General features: G+C 34.3%; 3 protein-coding genes across 4 annotated transcripts; 2 read left to right on the top strand and 1 right to left on the bottom strand.

The window, feature by feature from the left end:
* Positions 1 to 4,700: 4,700 nt before the first annotated feature.
* On the top strand, positions 4,701 to 5,171 carry LOC132790967 (cytochrome b-c1 complex subunit 7-like). The gene has a single exon (XM_060799733.1). The coding sequence runs from the start codon at positions 4,785 to 4,787 to the stop codon at positions 5,118 to 5,120; it is 336 nt and encodes a 111-aa protein (XP_060655716.1). The 5' UTR covers positions 4,701 to 4,784; the 3' UTR covers positions 5,121 to 5,171.
* Positions 5,172 to 14,345: 9,174 nt separating this feature from the next.
* On the top strand, positions 14,346 to 21,424 carry LOC132793526 (uncharacterized). Of its 2 annotated transcripts, XM_060803490.1 has the most exons (3): positions 14,346 to 14,596; positions 18,955 to 19,553; positions 20,532 to 21,422. In XM_060803490.1, exons 2-3 carry the CDS (start codon positions 18,956 to 18,958, stop codon positions 21,074 to 21,076), a joined length of 1,143 nt encoding a protein of 380 aa, XP_060659473.1. In that variant the 5' UTR covers positions 14,346 to 14,596; position 18,955; the 3' UTR covers positions 21,077 to 21,422. The 2 variants fall into 2 exon arrangements, with proteins under 2 accessions (XP_060659473.1, XP_060659474.1); XM_060803491.1 differs by lacking the exon at positions 14,346 to 14,596 and having other exon boundaries at positions 20,532 to 21,424.
* A 4,299-nt stretch (positions 21,425 to 25,723) lies between these two features.
* On the bottom strand, positions 25,724 to 26,405 carry LOC132791459 (transcription initiation factor TFIID subunit 1-like). Its single transcript, XM_060800386.1, has 2 exons — positions 26,300 to 26,405; positions 25,724 to 26,209 (listed from the first exon to the last, which is right to left on the bottom strand). The coding sequence occupies exon 2, from the start codon at positions 26,206 to 26,208 to the stop codon at positions 25,801 to 25,803; it is 408 nt and encodes a 135-aa protein (XP_060656369.1). The 5' UTR covers position 26,209; positions 26,300 to 26,405; the 3' UTR covers positions 25,724 to 25,800.
* Between the last annotated feature and the right edge of the window lie 654 nt (positions 26,406 to 27,059).

The following is a 27,059-nucleotide window of genomic DNA, read 5'->3' as shown; positions in this document are numbered from 1 at the left end:
ATTAAATTTCATAGCCATGCGCAAGTTTTGAACGGCTTCTTGAGGCGATGCGTTGAAGTCATCATAAAAAAGCCAAAAAACAAAAATAAATAAGTAAACGTGAAAAAAGCAAACAGCACATAAACATTTAAGGTTTAGTTATTTGTGTTTGTTATACCCTAACACAAGGTACATGGATTTGAGCATTACGTATATATTATGTTTACTTAATTATTGTATTTGTTATTTATTTTTTAGAGTAAGGTATTAAATTGCCTGTTATTGAAAGGCATACATGTGTTTTACGGTTTTTGTTTGTTTTAAATTCCAAAAACGCACTTTTATAAAATGCCGTTGGGTTTTGGTCAAGGCGAGTCAACAGCCAACAGCCAACACAACTTTAACGATAATTGGCTGCAAGTCGATTAATAGCTTGACTTTAATATTGATGAATTTTGCCATATTAGAACTAAATACTTAAAATGTGTAACAGAAAAAATGCGTTTTTCGAACGGTATAAATTTGAATTTCATTTCGAGAGTAACTGGGTCACATACGCAGGCGTTGTTGGAAGGGGGCGTGGCAGTATAGGCAAACGATGCCAACCAAAAGACTATAATTAATTGACGCTTAAACTGACAGCAGAAAGAGTGAGAAGTGAGTTAATTTGCACTAACCGCGATAACGATTAATTAATATTGAAATAATGAATTGCTTGGAACGATGTAAAAGTGTGGTATTAATTATTTAGATAACATAAGTTTATGTTTATTGTGTCTCAAATATAATATCTAATTCACATATATTTATTTTTATTTTTTGTGCGCAATTTAAATAGTTCAGCGTTGTTCGAGTTGATAATAATCGTTATCGATATCGATGCCTGACGTGGATTACCGATATATGCAGGCTGTAGAGTTGCCAGATCGTTTTGATTAGAATAGTTAAGCGTTCTGACGTTGCCCGATCCATTCCCATAGTAAAAGAAGTTAATATAATTAAAAACGAATATTAAAATTCAATCATATTGGGACATTATTGTTATTTTCAATAACTGTGTCGTATTTTGACATAATTCGTTTATTAGGTCTGATTAGTCTATAATTAATTACTATGTTTTATATATTAATTGCATTCACTTATTGCTTGTTGGGTTTGCACAATGTGTTACACATTTGTTTAGATTGAATAGATAAATTAGTGTCCGATATACTTGTATGAATATTAAAGCTAATTGATTGCCAAACGCATTCATTATAAAATTGTTCAAACTTTGGAAATCACGCTAAATTTGATTTTTAATGTAAATAAGCCAAAGACAATAACCAATTCGATTAGGTCAATTTAAAAGCTGGCAACGACAGAGGCCACCAAACCCATCATCTGACCACAGTATTGAGGCGAGTGAAGAAATTGACGATAAAAACAAAAAACAGAAAACAGAAAACTGAAAACAAATGGGAATGCGAGTGTAACTGTGAGTGCGAATGTCAATGGATGGGAATGAATGGTGAGCTGCATGTAAACGATTGTTGTTAAACTTGAAAACGAACCATGGACTGAAGATATGGGATGGCCAAAATCGTAATGAAGATGGCATTAACTGGTTTTCAATTCAGGAAGCTAGATCCAACAATGGCAAGTTGATCCTAGCAACAAGTTTTTGGTTTGTCGACGCAATGCAATTGATTGCAACGCTCCATTTTGGTGGCAAGTGCAATAAAATTGTTAAATTTACTTTGTGGATGCGGCTAATTCATTGGTCCGGCTGTAATTACAATTCGCGTGATGCTGCCAATGCGGCAGGCAGCTCCCCCCAAACAACAACAACCACAACAACAACAATAGCAAACTTTCACTTTCGACCGTTTCGTCTTTGGGCAGGTCAGTTATGTGTTTAGACTTGGCTTAATGCACAAGTCGCAGGCTAAGTCTGACTGGACTGAGTCTGAAAAGAGTTTGCCATGCTTGACTGCATTTTCGATTTGGGCCGCGAATCGAGCTCATATAATTATTGTGTTTTAATACCCTGGAAATCCCAAGAGTGAATAGAAGGTTATTACAAACTAACCTAAACAAAACAAAATGTTTAATTTAGAGTAAAAGTAACTTCACTTTGATAACCTATATTTATGTTATATGTAAGTCTATGTTTTATTTAAATGATCTAGAGCATATCTAGCAGTCGTGCATTGCTTCGATATTCACTTGTTTGCTTTAGTTACTCGACTGATATAAGGCTTAAGTTTCAGCCTAAGCCTGAACCAGAGCTCGCTGCAATTGTGCTTGGACTCTACTCTGGCTAACAAAATGTTGTAATATAATTTTAATTTGTACCAGAAATGATTGCCAATTGCCGCCGCTTTATGTTGATTATACAATTTTGTTGCAAGTTTGTTATTGTAGTTGTTTTTTTTTTTGTGTTTCTATTTGCTCCCCCCCTCAACTTCATTGGCTTCTGTTTCTACGCCTTTTTTCATTGGAGGCGTTTCAGACGTTTAAATGAAAGTGCTTCGCTGAGTAGTTAAAAGTTGTGAGTGCCCGTTAAGTGGAAATTGAACACAAAATTTGTGTAATCATTTTGCCCAAGTTAAAGACTAGGGGCGTTAGAGGGCTAAAGATCAGAGATTTGAGCTGCTTCAGTTCAATGCTAACCAATTAACCAATTGCCAAAAGCAAACGAAAACGAAAACGCAGCCAAACCAAACTGATATGCGTATGGTCAACTGTTGAAGGCCTCGAGTCAAATCGAAACGCGTGATGATTAGGCCCGATGTTTGGGCCACCCTCAGGTGGTTCGTTGCCCTAATGAAACGCACTGCTGGCTGTCCTCCACCCAGCCATTTGGTCAGTCTGCTGTCGAGAGTTGAGAATTGGGCAATTCCAATCTTTAATTGCTCATACGCCGTGGTGAGCGGTGGATTGTCCAAATCTGTGCATTTGTCGCAATAGCGAATCGCGTTGCCATTGCAACTGCAATCTGTGAGGCATGCATGTGTGGCAAGAATGACCATAAAACTATTTGAGCCTGTCTAATTTAAACAACAGACATCGCCAGCGTCAGCATCAGTGGCACAGTCATCGTTAGTGGCAAAGACAGAGTTGTCTGTGTCTTTTTAATTAATGTTATTTTCGGTTTCGGCGCTAATTAGAGTTACAACCAAGTTAGCCAAGTCAGCAGCAACCATGCGCAGGCGTGACAAAAGACACACATTTGACCCAAAGCAAGCCACACTTGCAACATGTTCGACGTCGATCCTCATCGACTGATGTCCAATGCAAATGATCCGCTGAATGTTTGTCTCTGCCAAATTTGTATAATCGCAGTCTCTGTATGTGTGTGTGTGTACTTAACGGTGTCCGTATGACCGACAAATATATCGCCATATATAGCCTCTAAATGCCTTTGCGGTTTTTGTATGGCAACAGAGCCCAAGAACCTCAAAAGTGCTGCTGCATTGTTTTTGTGCGTTTACGTGTTATGTTTGCTAATTACCATACGAATTTTACCCTCTTCTTCTTCTTCTTCCTCTTCTTCTGCCCCACAATTTCCTTCTCGTCGTCTTCTTTTGACTGTTTTTTGTCGCCTTCTCTTTTTTTGCTGTTGTTTGTGTTGTGTGTAGGCCACAGTTAGGATTGCAAAATACTTTGTGTTTTTGTTTTTGTTTTCTTTTTCTTTCTGATATTTATTTGCTGTGACAATACGCAGAATATTAATAAGCCCCTCGATAAATAACAGTTGGCATTGGAAGGTTATAGATAAGTCAGCGAATGACATAGAAGCAATGCCGATAGAAACCACATTCTAAAATAGACTTGCGAAAGAAATGTGCTCTGAATTCATTAAATACTCGTATGCAAGTAGATTGGGGATTCCTTATTAATAACTGTAGTGGAATAGCTGTAATTTCATAAAGTGAAATCATGACGAGCATCGTGATAGAATTGAATTCCAAATTTTTCTTAAAGTGAAATACATACATTAAAAGATATCATATTTTTACGTCAGTGAGTACAAGTTCTTATACAATATTCAGTAAGAGTTTGTGCAACAGAAAAAACTAACTAAAAACTAACTATCCACAGATAGTTTTGCCAAATAATAAAGTTTATGTATTTATTTATTTATGTGTTGCACTATTTATTTAAATATTGTATTATTTTGTATTGTATTATTATTTTCTATGTATATGTATTGCTTATGTATATATCAATTTTAAATGTTTCAATGTTGAGAACGCGAAAACGAACAATTAAGATTGACAACAGAAGAAAATCAGCTGACCCAATTCCATAAAGATTGATTGAACAGAAACAGAAGATCAGTCTAGTATCGACAATACTTTAAATTTCCCCTGCAAAAATATACCTTGAAAAACATAATACCGAAAGATCTTTTATGTTGAATAAATATTAATGCTAAAGCTCTTAATTATCACTTTAAATAGAATGATATTGGAATTACTTATTTGTTTTCAGATAATTGTAAAAGATATCAAATTTGTATGAAAAACAAAAAATTGAAATATTCCTAAAATCAATCTTAACTCTAAATATAGTGATAATCCAGAGCTATAGGAATAACATTTAATTATTTTTAAAATTGTTTCAGTTTCAGAAAAGAACACTTTTCCACGCAAGGGACTAATATGACATCGTAGAGTTTTGTGTCGTAGGTACAATGATCTTAGTTGGCTGTTTCATAGTTTCACTTGCTCATCGATATTATTCTATTTCAACACTAGGAACGAGAGTTGGCGAAAAAGAAACATTTTCAAAATCCCATTTATAGTTTTGCATTAAACATGGCGAGTTACATTGCTAGAAAGGGTCCATTAGTATTTTCCAGCCTTGGAAAGTGGGCCTACAATATGTCAGGATTCAACCAATACGGTTTATACCGTGATGATTGCCTCTATGAGAATGAAGATGTGACTGAAGCTGTTCGACGTCTGCCTCGCAAATTATACGATGAGCGCAACTATCGAATAATGCGCGCTTTGCACTTGTCGATGACCAAGACAATATTGCCCAAGGAGCAATGGACACAGTACGAGGAGGACGTCAAGTACTTGGAGCCCTATCTTAAGGAAGTTGTCGCCGAGCGCGAGGAACGTGAGCAATGGAATAAGACTCATTGAAATTAAGACTACTGAACAAATTATAATAAAATGATATAAGGCAGCATAAGTTTATTCTATTTGCATAATTTTTTTTTTTTGTTTTCAATTCGATGACATAGACAAAATTGCAAATCAACTGAATCAATCTGTGTAAGATATTTTGAAAAGATAAGTTTTTATTTTTCAACGTGATAAAATACATGTTAGAAAAATAACTTTTTTATTCCATTTAATCAATGAACTATTTCATCTTAGATACAGTAATTATATAATTCTAAAATATATTTACACAGTTATTAGTTACTCTCAAAAGAATATTTTATTTTTAAAGTTGGTAAATTATAGACAACTATTTTAATTTCAAACTATCTTGAATTTATATTCAGCAATTATTCAATTCTTGAATCAAGTAATTTCGTTCTATTGTACTTCTTTGTCTATTGCAGTAATCTTAAATAATTGAGGTTTGAGATGAAATCTACATAGTGCATACCACATAACAGCTGTATGTGATTATTAAAAGTTACTAAAAGTTTCTAACAATATAAATTAATTTTATGACCAAGTTTAATTAGAATTCCTTCTAAGATACTATCATCTTAAAAGCAACTAACATAATTGGTACCACCTGAATGGAATTAACGAAAAAATGTTTAGCCTCAGATATTTAATCGAAACAGGAAAGACAAGTACACAGAGAAAAATTATGTTCAAAGACTTAAATTTGAACATATTAATCATTTCATCTTGATGTGAGTATTTGGTCCTGTATTCAGTTTTGACATTTTACCATTCTTGATATAAGAATATATTCTTCAATTTAAGAAATGGCCAATCTAGAATTACTGTAGTATTTTAGTACTGATCTAAGAATTGAACTTTTGACTTCTATTTTGACATCATTACATTATGATTATTGTAGAATTTTTATGTTGATTGAATAATTTATTTTCTAGATTAGCTTAATGATTTCTTCATGATTTAATAATTCTTTCTTGATTTCACCATATTTTCTTTCTGTGTACAACTGCAAATAAAGTTGAAGTTCTTTACGCAAAGAACACAACTGAAGTACATTTGAAGACTTGCCAAAAACACGCATTAAGATGGATGCTCCATTGTGGCCAACGCCCCCCAAGTTATCCCATACATCAGACACCCGCGCAGACATAGACTCAAGTTGTGTGTGATGATGCTTCAAGTTCAAGATACATATTTGTATAAACAATTGCGTGTGTGGTATTTGTACATTGTGCATTGTTGTTCGCTTTTTTTGTTTTGTTTTTGTTTTTGGGAAGCCACAAACAAATTTTTTGCGCTTCCGCGTGCCTCAAAGAAACATATTTTTTTTTTGTTTTGAGCCAAGAGATGCAAAGCCAAAGATACTCGCTGAAAGGCGCAACAACACTTGCTATTGTTTTATCTGTTGTTGTTTGAGGTTGTTGTGTTTCGGTGTGTGTGTGTGTGTGTGTGTGTGTGTGTGTGTGTGTGTGCGGGAGTTGCGTTTTTCACAGCGCTTATCACACACTTCATTAATTTTGTTTCGCTTTTCATTTTGCATGCCGCACTGAGCCGTAATTATGGGTACAGTTATGCCTCTGTATCTGCCACACAGAGATACACAACAAGTTTCACTTTTAATTTCGCCTCTGCGGCCTTCTTCATCAGCTTCTTCTCTGGTTGCAACATTGCATGCTGCACTTGAAACCGAGTGCAGCGACTGAAATTGAAATTGCAATTGCAATTGACACGCGTGAAGAGCTCTGCGGCTCTTACTTACCGCTAGAGTATCTGTGAGATACTCGTATTTGTTAAACTAAGCCTAACACTAAATGCCGCTTCTACAGTTTGTTGCCACTTAGCTGCTACTTTTCATGTCTTCTCAACGCTTCGTTAGCACAATAATCAAAGTGTTTAAAAAATAACCTTTGTTTATGTTATGTTATGTTATGTTTTATAAATGTGTATATAAAGAAATCATTAAAGTAATTAATGTACCACGAAGTAGGCAGATTTCTAAATTCGAAACCCCCCCGAAAAAAAAACTGTATTAAACGGACGTAACAAATGAGTTTACGATATGAAGCTGTCGTAAAATATTAACTAGAACATCATAATGTTTAAACAACTTCAATGACACTAACTGAAGCGTAAAAGTTTCATTCTAACTGTGATAATTAACTTAAATTCTCATAAATGATAAACTGGCATACCCCTTAGGTAGTTGTACAGGGTATATCGAGCTCTTAAATCATGTATTGCATCGCTTTTCGTTTACAGTTCGGCACTTACAAGTAAATCAACTTGTTACCAAAGTAATTGCATTTTTTTAAATATTTTTACGGAAACTGGCGAAATAAATACTTTCGTGCATAAATTAAAGTAACGTGAGAAGGCCAATCAGCGCGATGCACCATTTGATTAATCTCTTTAGTTTTTCATTGCAACTGCATCCAGTTTGAGGAGAAAGAAAAAAAAAAGAAACGCTGGCGACAAGTTCAATGGCTAGAGCGGCATGCACGGCGTATGCGCAATTTGTATTCTGCATTAAACATTAAGCGTCACAATTTAATTAGCTGGCCGTAATTACGCATACGGCATGTTGTACGCCAATGCATATTATGCATAATTAAGCTCAATTTAATTATGTTTTTTAATTGGCAACTGCAACTGCCAACAGTCGGAAAAAGCCGCTTCGAAAGTTGCAAATGAAATTGAATCCGATACGAATATTGTGCCCGATGTGTCTGCCTATTAAACTGAATGCCTAGGCCAGGCGATTGCAGTAGGTATTAATTTAATGAAGTATGCTTATGCCTGCTGGATTTTCCATACAATAAAAAATGCTATTAAGCCTTGATTGCGAATAAAAGTTGTTGTTGCAGATTTAACAGGACAAATAATGTCAAATGGTTTTGTTGGAAATTAAAGTTGGTATCCCAAGTGACTAAAACTAGTTTTAAATATTTATATGACAATGTATTTAATTAAGTATACTACTCTAATAATTTAAATAGTGAAATTTCTCACATTAAAGAAGAGATTATTTTAAAAGTCACTCGTTTCCCCCCTAATGACATTATTTTACTTCACGCCCAGTCTCTTCAAATGTTTAGAGCGTCTTTAAAAGATCACTTTACAACTTTACAACTTAATTGAGCTTTAGTCTCCAGCAGTTTTGGTTACCCAATTTTCTTTTTCAGCCTATAATTAACGCTCTCAGTCTCAATTGTCTGGTGCTTAAAATCTGCACAAGGTCAAAAACAAAAAAAGATTTGGTAATGCCAAAAAGAAAGAGATGAATTTACAGACAGAGATAATAACACTTAATCATTATAAATATTATTCCATCATATGAAGAGCAACTATCATTACAAGTTGGCTTGATTTATTAATTTTTATACTGCTCTCCAGCTCAGTTTCTCAAGTCAAGTCTCAACTGAGCCACAGCCCAAAAATGTAATCAGCGTCTTTAATGCGATTTTATTTACTTTGCTGCGAAGCCATGAAAATCACATAGATAAATAAAAGTACTGCCAATAACAATATTATTAATACAACGTTTTCAAAGTCATCATCATCATCATTATGACGTTATTGATCTTGAAGCTGTCGCACAAATATCGCGACAATTTCAACACTTTTTGCTGATTTATGGTATTTGACCACTTTGAGCGAAGATATTCATCAGCAGCTATAAGGAAATCGATCGCTTCTTTTTTTTATTTGCTCTTCAGCCATCTACTATATGCAAAGTTATGGCAAGCACTCTTTGTGTTTGATTACTGTGATCATTTAAGTGTTTTGCAACTAAATTAAGAGATAATCATTAGTCAATAATAGCACGTCGGAAGTCACATTCATAAAATAAACTTAAGAAAACCAAATAATTATCCATAAAGTTTATGAACGGTATAATCTTACATCTTAATGGAATTGTTATAGAATAATTATACTAATTGTTTAGGAATTTCTGGAGGGATAGTATTTATACTCTTTACCTGTTGGTTAGAAAGATATTGTAACTATCTTTGTACAGGAAATATATATAACAGGCAGAAGGAGGCATCTCCGACTATAAGGTATACATATATATACTTGATCAGGCGAGACGATACGGCTGACAATCTGGTATATTTTTTTACTTTATGGTATTTTTTTAATGTCGTACTAGATCGATATACCAAATATAACATTCGATGTATTTTAGTATTTTTTTTTCTGTATATTAATTTGGAATATGGAAATGTGAAGCGGGTATCTCAGAGTCGAGCTCACTTGGATTTAAGTATAGTTCAAAATATGTCAGTAATAACACAGAAGACATTAACTTAATTGATTTGTCGTATATATATTTTTATTTTATTTAACTTATTTAAAGGAAAAATTTAAATTCATTATTTTAATATAACAATTAAATTTTAATATTGATCATAATCTAACACAGTAAAAACTCAAAGAGAATAAATAAAGGGATAACTAATTAGTTATTTTTCGTATTTTCAGTAATCGACACCGTGTAAAATTATTCACAAAATAAAATAGTTGATGCAGAGAATATCTGGTTGAACAGAGGTTAAAGTGCAGAAAAATGTTCATTACATTTTATTATACAAAAAAATCTTATAATACAACCTTTGCTTATTGTTGCATAATGCACTTTTCTGCTTGGGCGTTTGATGTCTTTGTTACTCGGTTCGCTTAATTATTAAAATGTTCATTTCCGTCCTACTCTCACTCCCAAAAAGTTAAAAAAGTTTTTGATTTGCAGCAACAAAACGCAGATTAAGCAAGCTTACCACTTAAGAAAGCAGCAACAGCAGCAGCAACAAGACAACAACGCACTAAGCCAAACAGCAATCAACAAAAACAAATTAAAACTCGTCAAAGACAAACAAAAACCGACAGACAACAACAAAAAGCCAAAGAAACAACTCAGAGATTTGACCAAATTGTGCCAAAGTTGGAGCTGCTGGTTTGTCTTGCAGTTGCAGTTTTGCTGTTTGTCATTGTTGTTGTTGTTGTTATAGATGTTGTTAGTGTTGTTGTTGGATATTCAAAAGATGATTTGTGCCAGTGCCACTTGAACCCAGCATCATCTTCAACTCGAAGAGTTGGAGATCTTTAAGATCTGCGATTCGTTGCCGGCCCTCAGAAGATGTCGATGATGTTTTTTCCGTGTTAGACAACATACTTTTATTGTTGCTTTTGTCTTGTTGCATCATCGCATCAATTGTGCAATGAGTGCATTTAAATACAAGTACTATTCATGTTTACAAGCATCTGTTGCCGACTTGTTAATATCGCCAAGACAATAACCAGAATACGCATCAAAATGGTCAACAAATAATCGTCAACCACATAATTATATTATACAAACCACTTATAGGGTTAGATAAGTGATCAACAATAATGCGTTGAACGGGTAGAAAGAATCTTTAAAATCAAAATTGTTTAAAAAAAAAAGGCACACATATTATAAATAGTGAAGTCGCAAAGTTGATCACAAAATAACTAAGAAAACTACAGTGAGGTATGCTCGACTTTGAGATACCCACTACCCATTTCACTGAAAGTAAAAAAAAAAAAATATTGAAATACTAAAAGCTTTCATTGGTATATTAATATACTGTTACATTTAAAATATACCGTAAGGTTCCTAATATACTAGACTGTCAACCAAACCAGAGGGACATTTGGATATGGATATATCGCTTTGGTTGTTGATGCTGATCATGAATATATATACTTTATGGAGTCGGAGATGTCTCCTTCTGTCTGTTGCATACATTTTCTGCCGACGCAAGATTATAATATAGGGTAAAGTTACTGTAGAATATACTCGACTATTACTCGCCACATTAATATACCGAAAGCTTTATTTCATATATCGATAAACTACTAAATGCAAAATGAAAATGAGAATTAATATCAGATAAATCAATTATGACACGGCATTTACATTTCCTGTCGGCACAGAGTTATATTATATTATTAATAATATTAGATTTCTATGGATATCGGATATAATAATAGCTGCTAATAGTCTCTCTACATTTTATTCGCAATCTGTGAATGCAACAGATATCTCATAGTCGAGTACGCTTGATATAAACGGCCTTGTAGGAAGCCTAACTTTGGCTAAATTGAAAACAGACTTTTTAACTGAAATATTGATGAAGCAGCAGACAAAGATTTAACTGTATTTTATTGCTTGGTAAAAGTTTGTTTAATGTTATTTGAGAATCTACTCGTATGCTTTCATCCAAAATCCAATACGATTATACAGACATAATGTATTGCTTCCCTGTTTCCCATTCCTCATGGCGCATTCCCTATCCGTGTTCGTATTCGTGTTCGCTCTTTGCCAACCCACAAGATGTCCAATGGGCACTTGGAAAACTTTTTTCGCTGAGTCGGCAAAAGAAATGGGGAAACAACAGACAATAACAAGACAAATTTCTTGTGGTTTTGTGTGCCGCACACGTGCGAATCCCACAACAATGACAATGGGAAATAAGAGCATGTTATACGAGTTGGTAGCATGAGGAAAAGGCCATAAAGGTGCAGGTCCAAATCCACTTACATTCATCTCTCAAATGCCGAAGCAAACTACCTACATAACGTATGTACATGTGTACTTTTGTATAAAATAAAGAGAGAGCAAAAAAAAAGTGAGCGAACGTGTTGCAATGAAACGCATTGAGCGATAAATGCGACCATAAAACGACATATGAAAAATCGAAAGTATGCGCAATTGACAGGCGGGGCAGCAGCTGAGTTGCAAAAAAATGAACGGGCTAAAGGGGGAAGTACAGAGTGTAGTTGGTTGGAGTCTTGGTCCCTCGCTTTGGGTTGCCTTGGGTGCTTTGGGTGCAGCAATCCGCCATTCGCAGCTGCCTCTAACGCCATAGCGCAGCATGCCGCATGTTGCACAATGCCAAAGTCGTCTCGCAAAAATTAGAGCAGAGATCAACGAGCTGTTAGCCGAACACATGTGAGGCAGCTGTTGGCCTGGGCTGCCCCTCGATGCTGCGGGCCTATTGGGTGCACCAGCTGCAACCGGTTTCCTGTGCCCCACACACACACACACACACACTCATATCTGTGTGCACCATTTACCAGATCCATAAACGAACAAACACAGGTATTTAGAACACGCGAAATAACTCTTTTTATTATAGTTAAAGCCCACAAATTGCTCAAATACATATTTCGCAGAGATTTAGAAAAAAAAAAAAAATATTGCATTCCATTCCAAGTGACAATGCTGATCAATTTCATTTATTTATTCGATTTGTTTTTGTAATTTGTTTAATCTATTTCGAATTGCATACTCGAAGATAGCAAATTGGCTGACAAGATTTTAATAGCGCTCAATTTTGTCAGTTGGCAATTGTTTATTTAATGTATGATAAATTATAAATGAATTTTGCAAGATATTTCAAGGCTGAACGATGATTTACTTTATTTTTATTATTATTGTTTAAAAAAAAAATGAAACAAATAATATTATTACATAAATTATTTACATTTAAACATTAAATTGAAAACATAACTAAGAAATAAAGCTACAAAAGAGTGTGCTCGACTGTGATATACCTGCTACCCATTTTCAATAAAAGCAAGATGTTGCGGTATTATTCTCAAAATATACCAAAATAGTATACCACAAAAATACTAACAAATAAATGGTATATTTGGTATATTTATATGGCACTACATGCAAGATATACTATAGAGTGCAAAATTTACCAGATTGTCATCCAAAGCAACTAAGACTCCTAGTAAGTTGGCGTTTCTGCCCATACAAAAGTATTTCTTTAATAACTGCGGCAATTTATTTATATACTTTATAGAGTCGGAGATGCCTCCTTCTACCTGTTACATACATTTCCTGCCAGCACAAAGCTATAATACCTGGTACACTGAGTAATAATTGTTTAATATAAAAACGACGAATATTAAAAAAAAAATCAATATAAGTATATGTTGGACAAGTATTATATAATTATTTGCTAATATTGAAATTAAAAGAAATGCTCATTTAATAAATTATTCACATTAATCACAACAATTATGAAAGTTACATAATATTTAATAGCAAATGAAGATAATTATTTCTTCATTTTGGGATATTTTCAATTAACATGTTTTGTTTACCATGATTTGAAAAAAAAACCTCATCCCAATACATTATCTAAATTTAAACAAAATTATATTAATATAGAATAGCTGAACCATAGTGAACAATTATCTGAAGTTGATTTAAACAGCTTAAATTGTATAAATTAATTTTTCCTAAAATTGAACATAATTTCCGTTTGAATTTCCTAAAAAATAAATCAAGTGCTTTGCTTTAATTAATTGACACAAATAGCTTTGTCAATTTACACTACAATTGTCTGTCATAAAACCGCTGGCGAAGTAACTAACCTGGCCAATATATGTACATTAAAAGCATCGAGAGTCTCAAAAAGTTAAGCTTAACAAATGCTAGATAAACGGCTCAAATCAATGAAACCCGCCAACACATTGAAAGTGAAAGTTTTGTTGTTGCCGAGCCAATTATTTGCTTTTGTTAATGAATAACGCGCACAGAAAGGTAAAATAAATATATAGTAAAGAAAAAAACAAACCAAAAAAATGTGCATAAATTATTTTCTGTTTGTAAAATATCATGAGGTGGAGTTGGGGGGAGGGGTGTGGTGAACACATTACAAATACCAGATGACAACTGTGGTTGGTATTTGGCAGATTGTTGCCGAATCATTCAAGTCCACTCCCCCTTTTCCCACATTTAAGTCGGTTCAAGTTTAAAGGCTGCTGCACATTATGTAATTTCTCTCATTTCTTTTTGGGGCCACAAGTTGAACTTGGCTGCTGGGTTTCTCGTAGAGCCGCGATTACGGGTGCAAATTTACATATCAATGGGTCTTGAGGCGAGCGCACCTCTGACAGTCCCCGACAGTGATATAATCAGTTAACTGTGGCTTAAATGGGTTGTTAATTAATTAAAACCAAGCTTTGAATGCGTTAGGTCAAAGTTCGAACCAAACATGTTACAACTTCAAACTCCGCAGCTCCTCAATGAATTCCCAAATATCGCAGACTCTGCTGCGGACGCAACAAGTCAAATTCAAACCTCGTTCGAAGCGCAACATGTCGGTCGAACTTCTTCGGCACGTTGCGATCGCGAACTCGAAGACCGCAAGCAGCTTGTCTAGTCAGTTAAGACGCGAGCGCTAACGGCAGCGCATGCGCGACGCTTGAAACAATCATCGGTTGTATGTGTGCGGCTCACATCAATGTTATTCGTATAAAAACAATATTTGTTTTTGGCATGTCTGTTAAGCTTATGTTCAGTGTGCCGCGTTTGAAACATGCTTAGAATTCGCAAGCCGATTCAAAAAAATAGAAAAGAACAGCAAAAGTGACAACCAAAAAAAAGAAAAAGATTCCCCAAAGAAAGCAAATTAAACAAAGCTTAAAAGGTGAATGAATATCTCGGAATGGCAAAGTGTGTCAAATGCAAAGAAAGTCATAACAAAAAATAATACAATAAGACGCACAATTTAGTATTATGTTATTACATATGTATAGAAAGATGCTCATCAGCAAACAACTGTTGGTGGGTTGATTTCCGACTTTATGCAGGGGCTTGTTGTGAATCGCGTGGGCTTCAGTTGCATTTCGATTGTGAAGAAGACCATTTTGGGTACCCTCATGGCTAATGATGGATACGTTGGCAATTGTCATACGCCCAGGCATTTGTGAGTGACTCTTCTGAGTCACTCTTTCAGACACTTGTCGTTCTTCTGGATGTATTTTTTTTTTAGGGCGCAGCTGGAAACGTGATTGGAATCGATTTGCTAAAGATTGAGGAACTTCTGTAAAGCAGAAGAAAACATTCCACACCATTCATAAAGTGATTTATTTATGTTCTATTTAGAGATCGACTGAAAGAGATTTGGTTCTTTTCTTTTCATTGTGAAGCTAAGTAAAATAATCTTAAAAACAAATCATGGTCAATAGATGATTTATGAATTATATTTTTAGGGCGCTTATCTGTTATCTTGTAGTAATAAATAATAAACATAATAGCATAACGTCAATTTTGACCGTTGAGCTTTTGAACTTGGATGATTTCACGCAGCTAATTAATATTATTCATTACTTTGGAATTTCAACTTTCAAGATGCTCATTTTGCATAATTCGCAAGGTCGTTAGACCATGTGTCTAAAATAAACAAGTTTTTTTGGCTTCAACTTTTTAAGTCGTTGTCAAAATATGCAGATAATTAGAATAATAATCAACTATATTCGGTTGTTTATGACTAAAAAAGAGTATGTTTGAAATAAATGTCATTTAAATATGATAAAATATTACTTTAAATTGAGGAAGCACTTACATTTGCTTATTTTATTAATACTATTGAAAATATTCAAAGTATTGTCTACTTAACAAGAACACAATATCTTTGGTTAGACAAGGATTGAAAAGTCGACAAATAAATTTAAATATTTAATTCAGCAGTTGTTGTTAATAACTGGAAGTAAACAAAGGCAATGGAATAACTTAGGATTTATAAAAATTTAAAAAATTAAAAAGTACGGTGCTTACAAATTTAATTTTTATTTGTAATTTAAAAACTGAATTTATTGTTCTCAATAAAAAATTTTGTTTAAACTTATTTCTAGAGCACAGGCTGCAGCCGCTTTTGACTTAATATAAATATATTGCAGTGATTTCTATATTCTAATAATTTTACAATCTCCATTTAATTTGTTGCACGTTGAAATAAATAAATATGGATAAAAATTCGCCAGTTATTTGGAATTTATGATACAAACTAAGTTTATAGATATTGAAAGCATTATATTCAATATCTCAATATCGTTTGGAATATGCAGTATCTCCAATATCAATAAACTTGAATTCAATGCAAAAGTTGATTTTTCATGTGGCTAAAAGGCAAACATAAACTTGACATAACATATTTGGTATGTAAATGAGAACAACGTTGACCAGATCATCGAGTATAGTAAGACGAACATTTTTCTGCATTTGTGACTATCAATTAGTTTAGACATTGAATTAGAACACCGACTATCCGTAAATAGGTTTATGTAAATGAATATAAGCTATATAATATAATAGAGAGATAATCGCAGATGGGTTACAAGACAACCATTGTTGGTGTCGGGCACACTCGCCGTATACGTAATATGCATTTATGCAACTTATCAGCTGCACAACTTGTGTGTGTGTTTGTGCTGATGAATGCGAGTCTTTGCTTTTGTATGTACGAATAGTACTTTTATTCCATGCTCCACTGAACAGCTTTGCTAAAAGAAATAAATCAAAATTGTTAGTAACGAGATTCCATTTATTTGCGTGCATCGATACCTAAACGTGCGAGTTTCCCATTTCTCATTTTTGTAGCTATCTATCTATTGATATCAATTTATATGGGTTTTTCTTGTCTTGATTGTTGTTGCTTTTTCGCATTGATAGTCGTCGTGTTTGCTATATAAATAGTCGTTGCCAGACAATTTCATTTGCGTGCCAAACCAAAGTCACGTTGCATTGTTTATATTGCAATTTACTTTGTGTATTTTATAAATATTTTGTTGAAAAACAAAAGAAAAACTAGCATAAACAATAGTAACAACAACGAGAAAAGTTCGTTGTCACCCTCGGTGGTTGTTGGTTGTTGTTTGTTGTTGATGGGGTCTTGTCAGTTGGTCGTTGGACATGGAACCCATAGAAATGTTAATCGATCGCCCAAGAAATTAAAACAAAAAAACCCAAATGAAAAATAAAAACTATGCAAATGAACACAAAAATTGCGAATGCCTGCAAAAGTTGCACAACTTTCAGCCAAATGGGCGTGGGGCACAAATAAACCCAAACATCCAATGACCAATAACCAAAAGTCAATATCTCTGAGATATTTCAAAATTTCAAATTGAATGCTAAGCAAAACGTCAAACAATACGATGAGTGGCCAATAAATCAAAAATATACAGCGAGTTGATGCTAAAACAAATATTATATGTTCAACTAGATATTGGACCTAAAATAAACATGATATATATGTGTGTTTTATACCAGATGCACAAATCTTAAACCTTAATTTATTAAGTTTCATAGCTAAACATGGTCGCTTAAATATTTCTTTTAGGTACCTCAACTCTTTTCTCTTCAGTTATCCAAAATATCATAAAATGATTGATTGTTACATTCAAATTTTGCATATCATCGAAATTCAGTTATTATAGACTCATTATTTTGTAACCAGACTACTTAAGATTTGATATTTGAGCTTCAGGCTATACTAAAAAACAAGTAAGAAAGCAGCAGTCGAGTTTGCTCGACATCCTCTACTCATTTTCAACAAATGCAAAATATTGTAGTATTATTCTTAGGATAGACCAAAATAATATACCGAAATAATAATCAAGGAAGTAAGAAAGCTACAGTTGACTCTGCTCGGCTGTGAGATATCCATTACTCATTTTGAATAATAGTAAAACAATGCGGTATTATTCTTAGGATATACCAAATTAACAAAAGGGAAAAAAAATGAAATACATATGCCAAATTATATATTTGGTATATTAATGTACCAGAGTGTCGACCAAAACAACTAAGAAAATAATACAAGAAAAATACTAATACTACTATTTTTAGAGAGCGATTGAATCTGATAACAGCGTCTGAATTAGTCTAGTTTTATATAATCGAATATTATTATAAAATAACAACAGCACTTGATAAATTGACAGTATGTAGTAATATATTAAAAGTTGATATGAAGACAAACATGAATTAATATTTAAAGCTTTGAGAAAAACTCGCCTCTCTCTTATTTATCTGAATAAATAAAATATTATGATGTTAATGTGACAAGGATTTTAAATAGCTTCAATTAATAAACTGTCATTTCAATAAAAAGATAATCAACTTTACATGACACATCCGGTTATCACCTGCACTGACAACCTGAATTCAAACTATTTGATTTTCCAAACGAACGATTTACATGCATATTTTAATTAAATTTATGCAATGCTTTGCACAATTTTCGGTGTCAATTGCATTTATGGCCGAATATATTTCTGTAAGAGGCAGAAGAAGAGTTCACGGATTTGTTGCCCATGACAACTTTTAGTATATTTTCCCAGTAACGTTAATATACTATTTAATATATAAATACCCTTACATTTTATATTTTATATGTAAATAATTTGAATTTGATTTTGACTTTGTTTTTTTTTAAATACAAAATATTATATTTCACATTATATTATTTAGTTGGAAGTAAGGGAGTATTTGACAGTCGAGCAACAGTTTAAGCTTTGATAGAAAAAGTTTATGCTTTTAAAACATGAAACCTAAAAAGTAAAAAGTCAATCATGGTAGATATTTATGTTTTATTTGAAACACAATGAATCTGCATATAAATGAAGAAAATTGAAGTTTTATCGAACACTGTTGTTTTTGATCCAAATTGGCAACTGGCAAAACCCAACGACAAGCTGTGCGAGAGATCTGATTGAAATTGAGTTAGCAAATGCAATAATTGTAACACCTGTTAGGCGAAGGTGAGCTGGTGGCAGCTACATGAACTCGAGACATTTATAGTGTGGCATGCAACATCAAGAGATTTGTGGGGACAAGATTTACCAGCTCAACTGGTTGATGCCTGATGAGTGGCGGAAGACGACGTGCCGCACAATCTTCGCACGCATTACATAAGCGGAGCCATTGAAAATATTATATATAACCAGTTACGCACTAAGCTAACACTCTTTCTCTTTCTCTTAATGCTCTCTCTCATTGCAGAATGCGGGAACGCAGTCAAACAGCTCCGCGACGACGTCGTGCGGGTCCCAAACAGGCATTGCCCGTAGTGGAATCACCCTACAACATTGACAACACAGAGGATATTTATGGGACGACTCTCTTGCCCTCACAGCGCTGCTATGTGGATCCCTGGGATCTGGAGAATTACGATTATGTGCGCAAGAAAATGGACACAGATGTTGCTCCAGCTGCGGTGCCCGACTATGAGACGGCACTGGACTACGAACAGGCATCGCAGTCGCCAAGTCCAACGGCGGCGCCAGTTTATGGCTATGGCAATGGCTTGACCATGGCCTCCACCATGCCACGCCCACACACGAGACGCGTATCACGTAATCAGTGTCAGCTGGAGTGCTGTCGTCTCCCAACTCACGTCCAAAGTCAGAGTCGCAGTCGCAGTCGCAGCATGCTGCACAAGGAACCGATTTATGCGGCACGCAGTGAACTCTATGGGGCACCGCCTAGTCGCTATGATGACTATATGGCCACCATGACCAGGCAGCTGCATCTGGACGATGACTACCAGCCGGAGCAGGATCTGTATGCCGAGCAGCGACAGCTTTACAACGGCTATGGAGGTGAATTCAATGAATTGGATTAGCAATCACTTATACTATACATATCCATATCCGTCTGACTGTCCGTCTGTCCATATAAAAACTTAGAGATTTCTAACTATAAGAGGGAATTTCAATTTTTGTTGACACAACGATTAAGTTTGATTTGGATTTTTAATGCAAACTCCCTTTGAAAATGAAAAATATCTTAGGAGAAATCATTTTATTTGGAAGAAGCTTTAGTTGCCCATTTGGTATATATTGTACTCTGTGGTATATTTTGAACGGCAAATTCGGAAAATACTGACGATATTACCGCTAATACACTGTTTTGCTTTTGTTGAATCTGGTATACATGTGGCCTATGGATATATTTTGAATGAACATTGAAAACAAGCATTTGAGTATTTTAGTATTTGTTTAGAATATTCGCTATTAGTAAAAATGGGTAGTCGAGCATGCATGACTGTAACACTCTTACTTATTGTAGTATATCGATATACCAAAAAAGTCATTTGGAATATTTAAGTATTTTTTTGATACTGACAAAAATTCGGAACTATTTTGCTTTTGCTGAAAATGTTTACGGGGGATCTCTCTCGACTGTAGCCTTCTTACTTATCGTAGTATATTGACATACCAAATAAATCTTTTAATATATTTTAGTATATTTTTGGTACTGATACTGCTTCTGCACTGAAAAATTTCGGGGGTACCTCTCAACGACTTACTTATTGTAGTATGTCGACATACCAAATAAATCTTTTGATATATTTCAGTATTTTTTATACTGATACTACTTCTGAGCTATTTTGCTTTTGCTGAAAATGTTTAGGGGGGATCTCTCAGTCGAGCACACTCGACTTTTGCTTTCTTACTTATCGTAGTATATTGACATACCAAATAAATCTCTTAATATATGTTCGGAGGTATCTCTCAGTTGACCACACTCGACTGTAGTTTCCTTTCTCGATTATAATACTCGCATCTCTTTTAAAGGTGTATCCAGTGCCAGCTCGACCGAGCAGCACTCATCCATCGGTGGCGATGAGATGCCTTCCATGCCGCTGCCACGACGAGCGGCCACACTGCAGCGTCGTCCCATGCCCAGTCAAGAGAAGCGTCCCAGCTATGGTACAGGATACGGCACAGCGCCGCATCCGCGACGCAAGCGAAGCGCAGCTACCAAGTCAATGGCAGCCAATCTGACAGCACCACAGATTGATTTCCCCGCACCACCGCCGCTCTCGCCCGCCTATGACTATTGCAATCCCTATGCTACGATGCCCTATTGCAGCCTACCGGATTGCGCCGAGTGCCAACAGCAGGCGACCTCTCTCATCTATGCCGCCCCATCCACGCTCTACGGCACTCTGGCGGGGGGAAGAGCGGCCGCAATGCAGTCATGCGATTCACCCAGCGACTCGTCGCTCTACGCCGGAATTTATGCCCGTAAATTTGGCTTGAGCAAGAAGGGTCTGTTGCAGATCGATTATTCCTGCAGCTGGAATGACTTGGATCGTGTCATGGGTCGTAACTACTGAGCGACTTTTATATACTGTGCTTGGTCTTGGGTTTGGTTTAGTCTCTAGTTAAACTATTCTTGGTTAAGATCAAAGATCAGCTCAAAGCGTCATGCTGCACTTAAGTCATAAACATGCATACATATGTACATCAAACTCACCCATATTGTATACACACACAACAAATTCGTACCAAATAATTAAAAAACTTTATGTTTAGAACTGTTTTGTTTAACTTTTTGAAGGTCTTTCATTTAATTGAGCGCATTGTTGTAAAAAGGGATATAAGTGTAAGAAAAAGATCAGTCAAAACATATCATTTAAGGAATATAATTTATAGTATTTTCTGTAAAAAAAATATATTTGCAACTTTTTTTTATATGATAAATTCAAGCAGAATCTTTAAGCAAATAATTGAATTACATAATATAAGAACTTCCCATTAACTTTACATATATTTCATATATATAATTTTGTCAATCTTTCCTTTGTTTTTCTTAAAATCATTAAACAAATTTTTAAAAGTTTATTGAAAGATGAATTGACAAATAAGAGACATATTATATTATATATGTCATGTAAGTAGTTTTGACAAAGTTCTCTAAATAGCTTTATAGATAATTGCTTAAAATGAGAAATGATTTTGAACGAAATGAAAACAAACGTTTTAAATGCAATGGTCACCTGAGCGTATTTTTAGTAATTCAATTAGCTAACACTAATATGAAAGTTAGCTTAACACATGTCTGGAACAATTACGTCAGCAAATAACTGATGACAAGAACTGAGGCAGCATAAATTAATGTCATTTTCGAATTAACATATCCATGTAGCACTTTCACTTATACCGAACCGATTAGAACCATTATTCAGAAATTAGCTAGAGCTAAATTGGATATGCGACGGACCGCAAAACTTCATCATAGTCAACGCCAAAAACGTTTTCCATGTTACTCGAAAATTGTCAAACCAAATGACGTCGCATGCAAAGCAAATTTTCCTAATTGGCCACCTCGTGAGTTGAAACAGGGAATAGAAACTCGATGACGTCATAATTAATTAAAGTAAAACGGTGGCAATTATTCTCATGGTTGTTCATTTTGTATACACTTTCTAAACCAAAATGAAACTTGAAATTTGTTATAGTATTTATATTTCAAATTTGGAAATCTGTTTCAAAGAGAATATCAATATAAGAATGAACTGATTTCTTCATATGAACAACTTATGTCTATAATATATCCAAGGGTATGCATACTTCGACATAATCTCAGTTAACGATTTTTTCTATTTTTTTTTTTTTTTTTTGCTCAAGCCTGCCTTGTTGCAGTGGGCGCATTAATTAGTCTATGGAGTTCTGGGCACACGAAACATGTAATTTGTTAAAAAGCTGCTGCGAATTGGACACATCAGACGATGTTAATTAGCTGCTACCAGGCAGAAGCTACCTAAATTATGCACAGGCCCCTTTAATGGGACGCTAAGCGAATGACTTCTATAATGGATGGCATTGAAGTTAACGCGGAAATGGCATGAGATCATATGGACGAAGGAACATGATGAGATCAACCAGTAACTTTATAATTATGAAAAGTGTAAAAGAGCGAAAGTGATGTACATGCTTCACAGCATAATTTTGAATGTGTGCATGTTGATTGGAGGCAAGATTAGTAGACAGAAAAAAAAGATTATTTTATATATTTAATTATTTATTCAGTTTATTCAGGTTGTTAAAATTACAATACTGCTCCGGTGTAGCAGCTTAACCTAATTATAAATTAACAATTTCACATATTGACTATTAAAACATAACATAGTGGGAGATCAGGACTAGATTTACAATACATTTTAATGTTTCTTATATCTCAAGAGACGCAAGTACACTTGGCTGAAAAGTGATTCTTGATTTTAGCCTGTTTCTTTAGCATGCACTTAGAAATAATTTCTTACGTTGCCCCTGTTTAAAAGATTTAAATAATAAATTAAACCAAAATTACTAGAATACAGAACTCGAAAATCAATGGAATCTTCCTTTAGTTTCATGAGTTTTGAAAATCCAAGACTATCCAGATATTGGAACCGCATATATTTATACAGATTTTGTATATCCCCCTCCACATTAGGTAGTAGGGTATTCAAACTTTGTGACGGCCCCAAATAGTATCTATATTCTTTATCCGTCTTTCTTTCTGACCGTATGAACACATAAACATTGGAGTCAATAACAGATAGAACTATATTTGTTCCACAACATTAGTTATTGTTGCAGATCAAGTTTGTTTTAGAGATTTTCCACGCCGCTTCTGTACCTGAAAATCAACGAAATCATAACTCTCAGTCTTTATGATTTCTGAAAATTTGGTTGCGATAACGTAAAAATTTTATAAGTTATTCAAGATAGTCTGGTATATTTTGTACTCTATGGTATATTTTAAATGAAGTATATAGCCTTTATACAATTTTTTCAATATATGAATTTCGTATATTAGAAGTTAGTTAAGACTCGGCTGTAACTGTCTTACATATTTTCTATATAAAATTATATAAAATTCTTTTTGGTACACTCAAAATACCTACTTCCATACTTCTTCCACGAATCTAATAGAATCTAAGCCAAAAATGTTTTCAAGCAATTTCAATGAACTGTTTAACCGATATTTGTGCAATGCTTTGGCTTACATCAACTAGTCCACGGTTTACACTGCGCATCTATCTCTTTCCTTAGCTCTTCAATATACATAGTATGCACTTATGTATGGAGGAGTGTGACTATGTGTACATAAGTACATAAAATCAATGAGCAATGAGACAAATAAGAACAAGAACATATTTGCTTCTTTTTTCGCAACATTTTTCTTTCGCTGTGAAAGCGATTTCAATTTCTCAATCCAATTTACCTTTTGCAATACCAATATCCAACACCCATTGCCCTACGCCCAGCAGCACCACCAATACCAATACCAATACCCTATAACCTACACTAATACCTCTGCCAATACCCAATACCAACAAGAGCTCAAACACAAATACAAACACGAATGAGAGAACAAATACAAAGCGTAAGTAAATCATAAAAAGCAACAGAAAAAAACGTAAGCAAATTCTAGATGCATAAAAAGACTGCAGAATGCCAAAATGAATGACTTAGCGATACCCTCTAGTGAGCAGTAATGTGTGGCAAAGCATATTATATAAATGCAACTCTAAGGAGCATGCAACAGTGCAGAGCCTTCATATCTTTTTATTTTTCCTGCTGTGAACAGGGTATTCATGGTAACGAATCGTGCAGAGCGGACTCGGTTCACTTGGAAAATGCACATAAAAGCGCAAATATTTGCGCAACATTTTCAAACATCGTCGCAGACGCTGCCATTAAAATCGAACAAGAAAATATGCAAAACGAAACGCATAAAAAAATATAAAGGGGGAGCGCAAATAAAGAAAGACTAAAAATATTTTCGCTCTTCTCTTCTTTTCTCTGTGCTCGGACGACGCTTTTATTATTGTATAACGTCAAACATTTGCATGCAATGACGACGGCGCCTAAATGTATGCCACACTTTCTACACCAGTATTTCGCCTTCTCGCTTCTCGCTTCACGCTTCGACTTCGGCTTCGCTCTTGGTGGCACACCAAGTGTTCCATTAGTATTTGCATTTATGTGCGGCGCCAACTCGACACAACTGCCTCCTGTCCTCCCTGCCTCTGTTGAGCGGTCCTCTCTTTTTTATGTGAACATGCAAATCGCAGCGAGAATATTTCGCACTTCACTGAATCGTATCGGTTGTACATAAGTAAAGTTCTACTGCGCAACGTGTGCTAAAACTTTCGTCCTGCTCGTTGCACAAAAAAACGTGTTCAATTTGACACGTTAACGAAATGGCAATCAGGGGCATTCTGAAAAATAGAATCACATCAATTGTACCTGATCAAGCATATCGTTATTTACATAAGATTTAAAATATAAGGTTTTGAATTTTGATTAATAACGTATACAATTTAAAGATTTTCCGTCTTAATATTCTTAACCTATCGATTTTGTTAAATTAAAGTGAATGCACTTTCTGGAATATAATTTGAATTCCATTTCAAAAAAAATACCAGCTGTTTTCACCTTGGAATTGAATTTTGATTAAAAACGTATAAAATTTAAAAATTTTCCGTATTAATATTCTTTACTATTCTATCGTTTTGTTAAATTGATGTGAATGCTATTTCTGGAATATAATGTGAGCAAAGATGAATTCCACTTTAACTTGACAGCCTGCAAAAAAATACCAGCTGTCTTCGCCTTGAAAGCCTCTGGTTTTCTGTTCGAAAATCAAAATGAATTGTCAAGTTCTTTTCGCAAATTGAACAGCATTGTTATGGGGTTTTCTGCTCAATTCGGCTTCCAATTTGTGGCAATTTGAAAAATTACAATTTAATGCTAAAGGAACTGGAAGATATCTAATTTTGTTAGATGGACATTAAATCGCTTATCTTGCTGGAAAAACTAAATTGACACTGAAATATTGCATTTTAAATTCTTGCGAAGGTTAAATATTGCACAATTTTATGTGTCGTGCTACTTTTTCGAATTCAAACAATTTATAACACTTTCTGCTTCATATATATATATTTATATACAATCAGAAATGTTAGATTTGACGACTGAGATAAAGTAGCCAATAATCTCCCAACAATAGATTTACATTTTCCAGCGTATTAATTCATTGTTATTATTCGCTATCTGTATCAGAGTCTTACCCGCAACCAGTAAAATTTGCCTTTGCCTGTTTTAGATGTTGCACAATATTAGCCTCAAGTTGAATGAAGAAATGCTCGGACTCTTTCATCTTAATGCGCGCATGCTCCAACATATTTCTGGCGCAGATCGTGTGTTTTGCGTCATCGCCTTTGCATTTCACACAGTTGTCCACAATCTTTTGAATGTCCTGCAAGTAATCGGCCCGACTCTGATAAACTTGATTCACGATGTTCTGTCCAATGGTGTGCAAATCTATGTTTTTCTGAACTCCATTATTTTTCATTGGTTTTCGAAAGTGATAACTATCGGTTGAGACGAGAATATCATCGTGCACCTTGTCCAAGAGGTATGACAATGCAATCTGATCTGTGTTGTGGGTCACCGAACTCTTGGGCATCGCCATTCTATATTATGTATTATTAAAAATATATATTAAATTTTAAAAATATAACAAAATTTTATTTATTTAGTAGAAATACTACTTTTCCTATTACCTGGATTCCACTTAAATTATTTTTTCAGTTTGTTAAACAATTTTTTAGCAACGTGACTAACCCAATTTTCAGAGCAAATGACAGCGACTTATTTTGACAATACAATACAAAAGCAAATTAATAAATCGATAATGATTATCGACATATCGATAGATGGATTTGTCACTTCAATGTTGTCAAATTTTAATGACTTGCTTTCCGCAACAGTGTTGCCAATTTATCGTTTTAAAACAGACAGTTTTGAATTTTTTACAAAAAACGTTTTTTTTTTGTAACCAACAAAAAATATCTGATTTGCTTTTTAATAAAAATGAATACTCGTACCATTTAAATTCTGTGAGAAATGTCTTCACATATTATAATATAAAAAAAAATCTGGCATTTTTACTAATTAAATTTATTGAAATCATAGTTATAGATTTTTTAATGCATAACAATTTACACAATATACTATTATAATTTGCGAAATTCTTTGAGATGTATATAAAACGGAACTGGCTATAAATTTATAAAGATATGTCCAAAGTATTCATTTATGATTTATATAGTTCTAAACGCTTTAATAACAAATATTTGGTTTGGAATCATTTAATTATTTAAGTTTAATATACCGATAACTAACTAAAATTAAATTGTTTTTAACTTCTCGTAAAAGAAAATTTCCGAAAAAAAATCACAGTATGAAACTTTTCCGTTGCAAGACCTCCGAAAATGTTTCATGACGCTTAACGTTGCAACATGTCAAAAATGGGCAACTAAA

The sequence above is a fragment of the Drosophila nasuta genome, chromosome 3 (assembly GCF_023558535.2).
Source record: "Drosophila nasuta strain 15112-1781.00 chromosome 3, ASM2355853v1, whole genome shotgun sequence".
In the NCBI taxonomy this organism is placed as follows: domain Eukaryota; kingdom Metazoa; phylum Arthropoda; class Insecta; order Diptera; family Drosophilidae; genus Drosophila; species Drosophila nasuta.
The sequence above is the reverse complement of the archived record's forward strand: the minus strand, read 5'-3'. Positions and strand labels throughout refer to the sequence as shown.

What these genes read in the sequence shown, in the direction of transcription:
- LOC132791459 (XM_060800386.1), bottom strand. Translation starts at nt 26,208, where the DNA reads ATGGCGATGCCCAAGAGTTCGGTGACCCACAACACAGATCAGATTGCA.
- LOC132790967 (XM_060799733.1), top strand. Translation starts at nt 4,785, where the DNA reads ATGGCGAGTTACATTGCTAGAAAGGGTCCATTAGTATTTTCCAGCCTT.
- LOC132793526 (XM_060803491.1), top strand. Translation starts at nt 18,956, where the DNA reads ATGCGGGAACGCAGTCAAACAGCTCCGCGACGACGTCGTGCGGGTCCC. An exon ending in GCTTTACAACGGCTATGGAG is followed by an intron (nt 19,554 to 20,531) that starts GTGAATTCAATG and finishes TCTCTTTTAAAG; the next exon opens with GTGTATCCAGTGCCAGCTCG.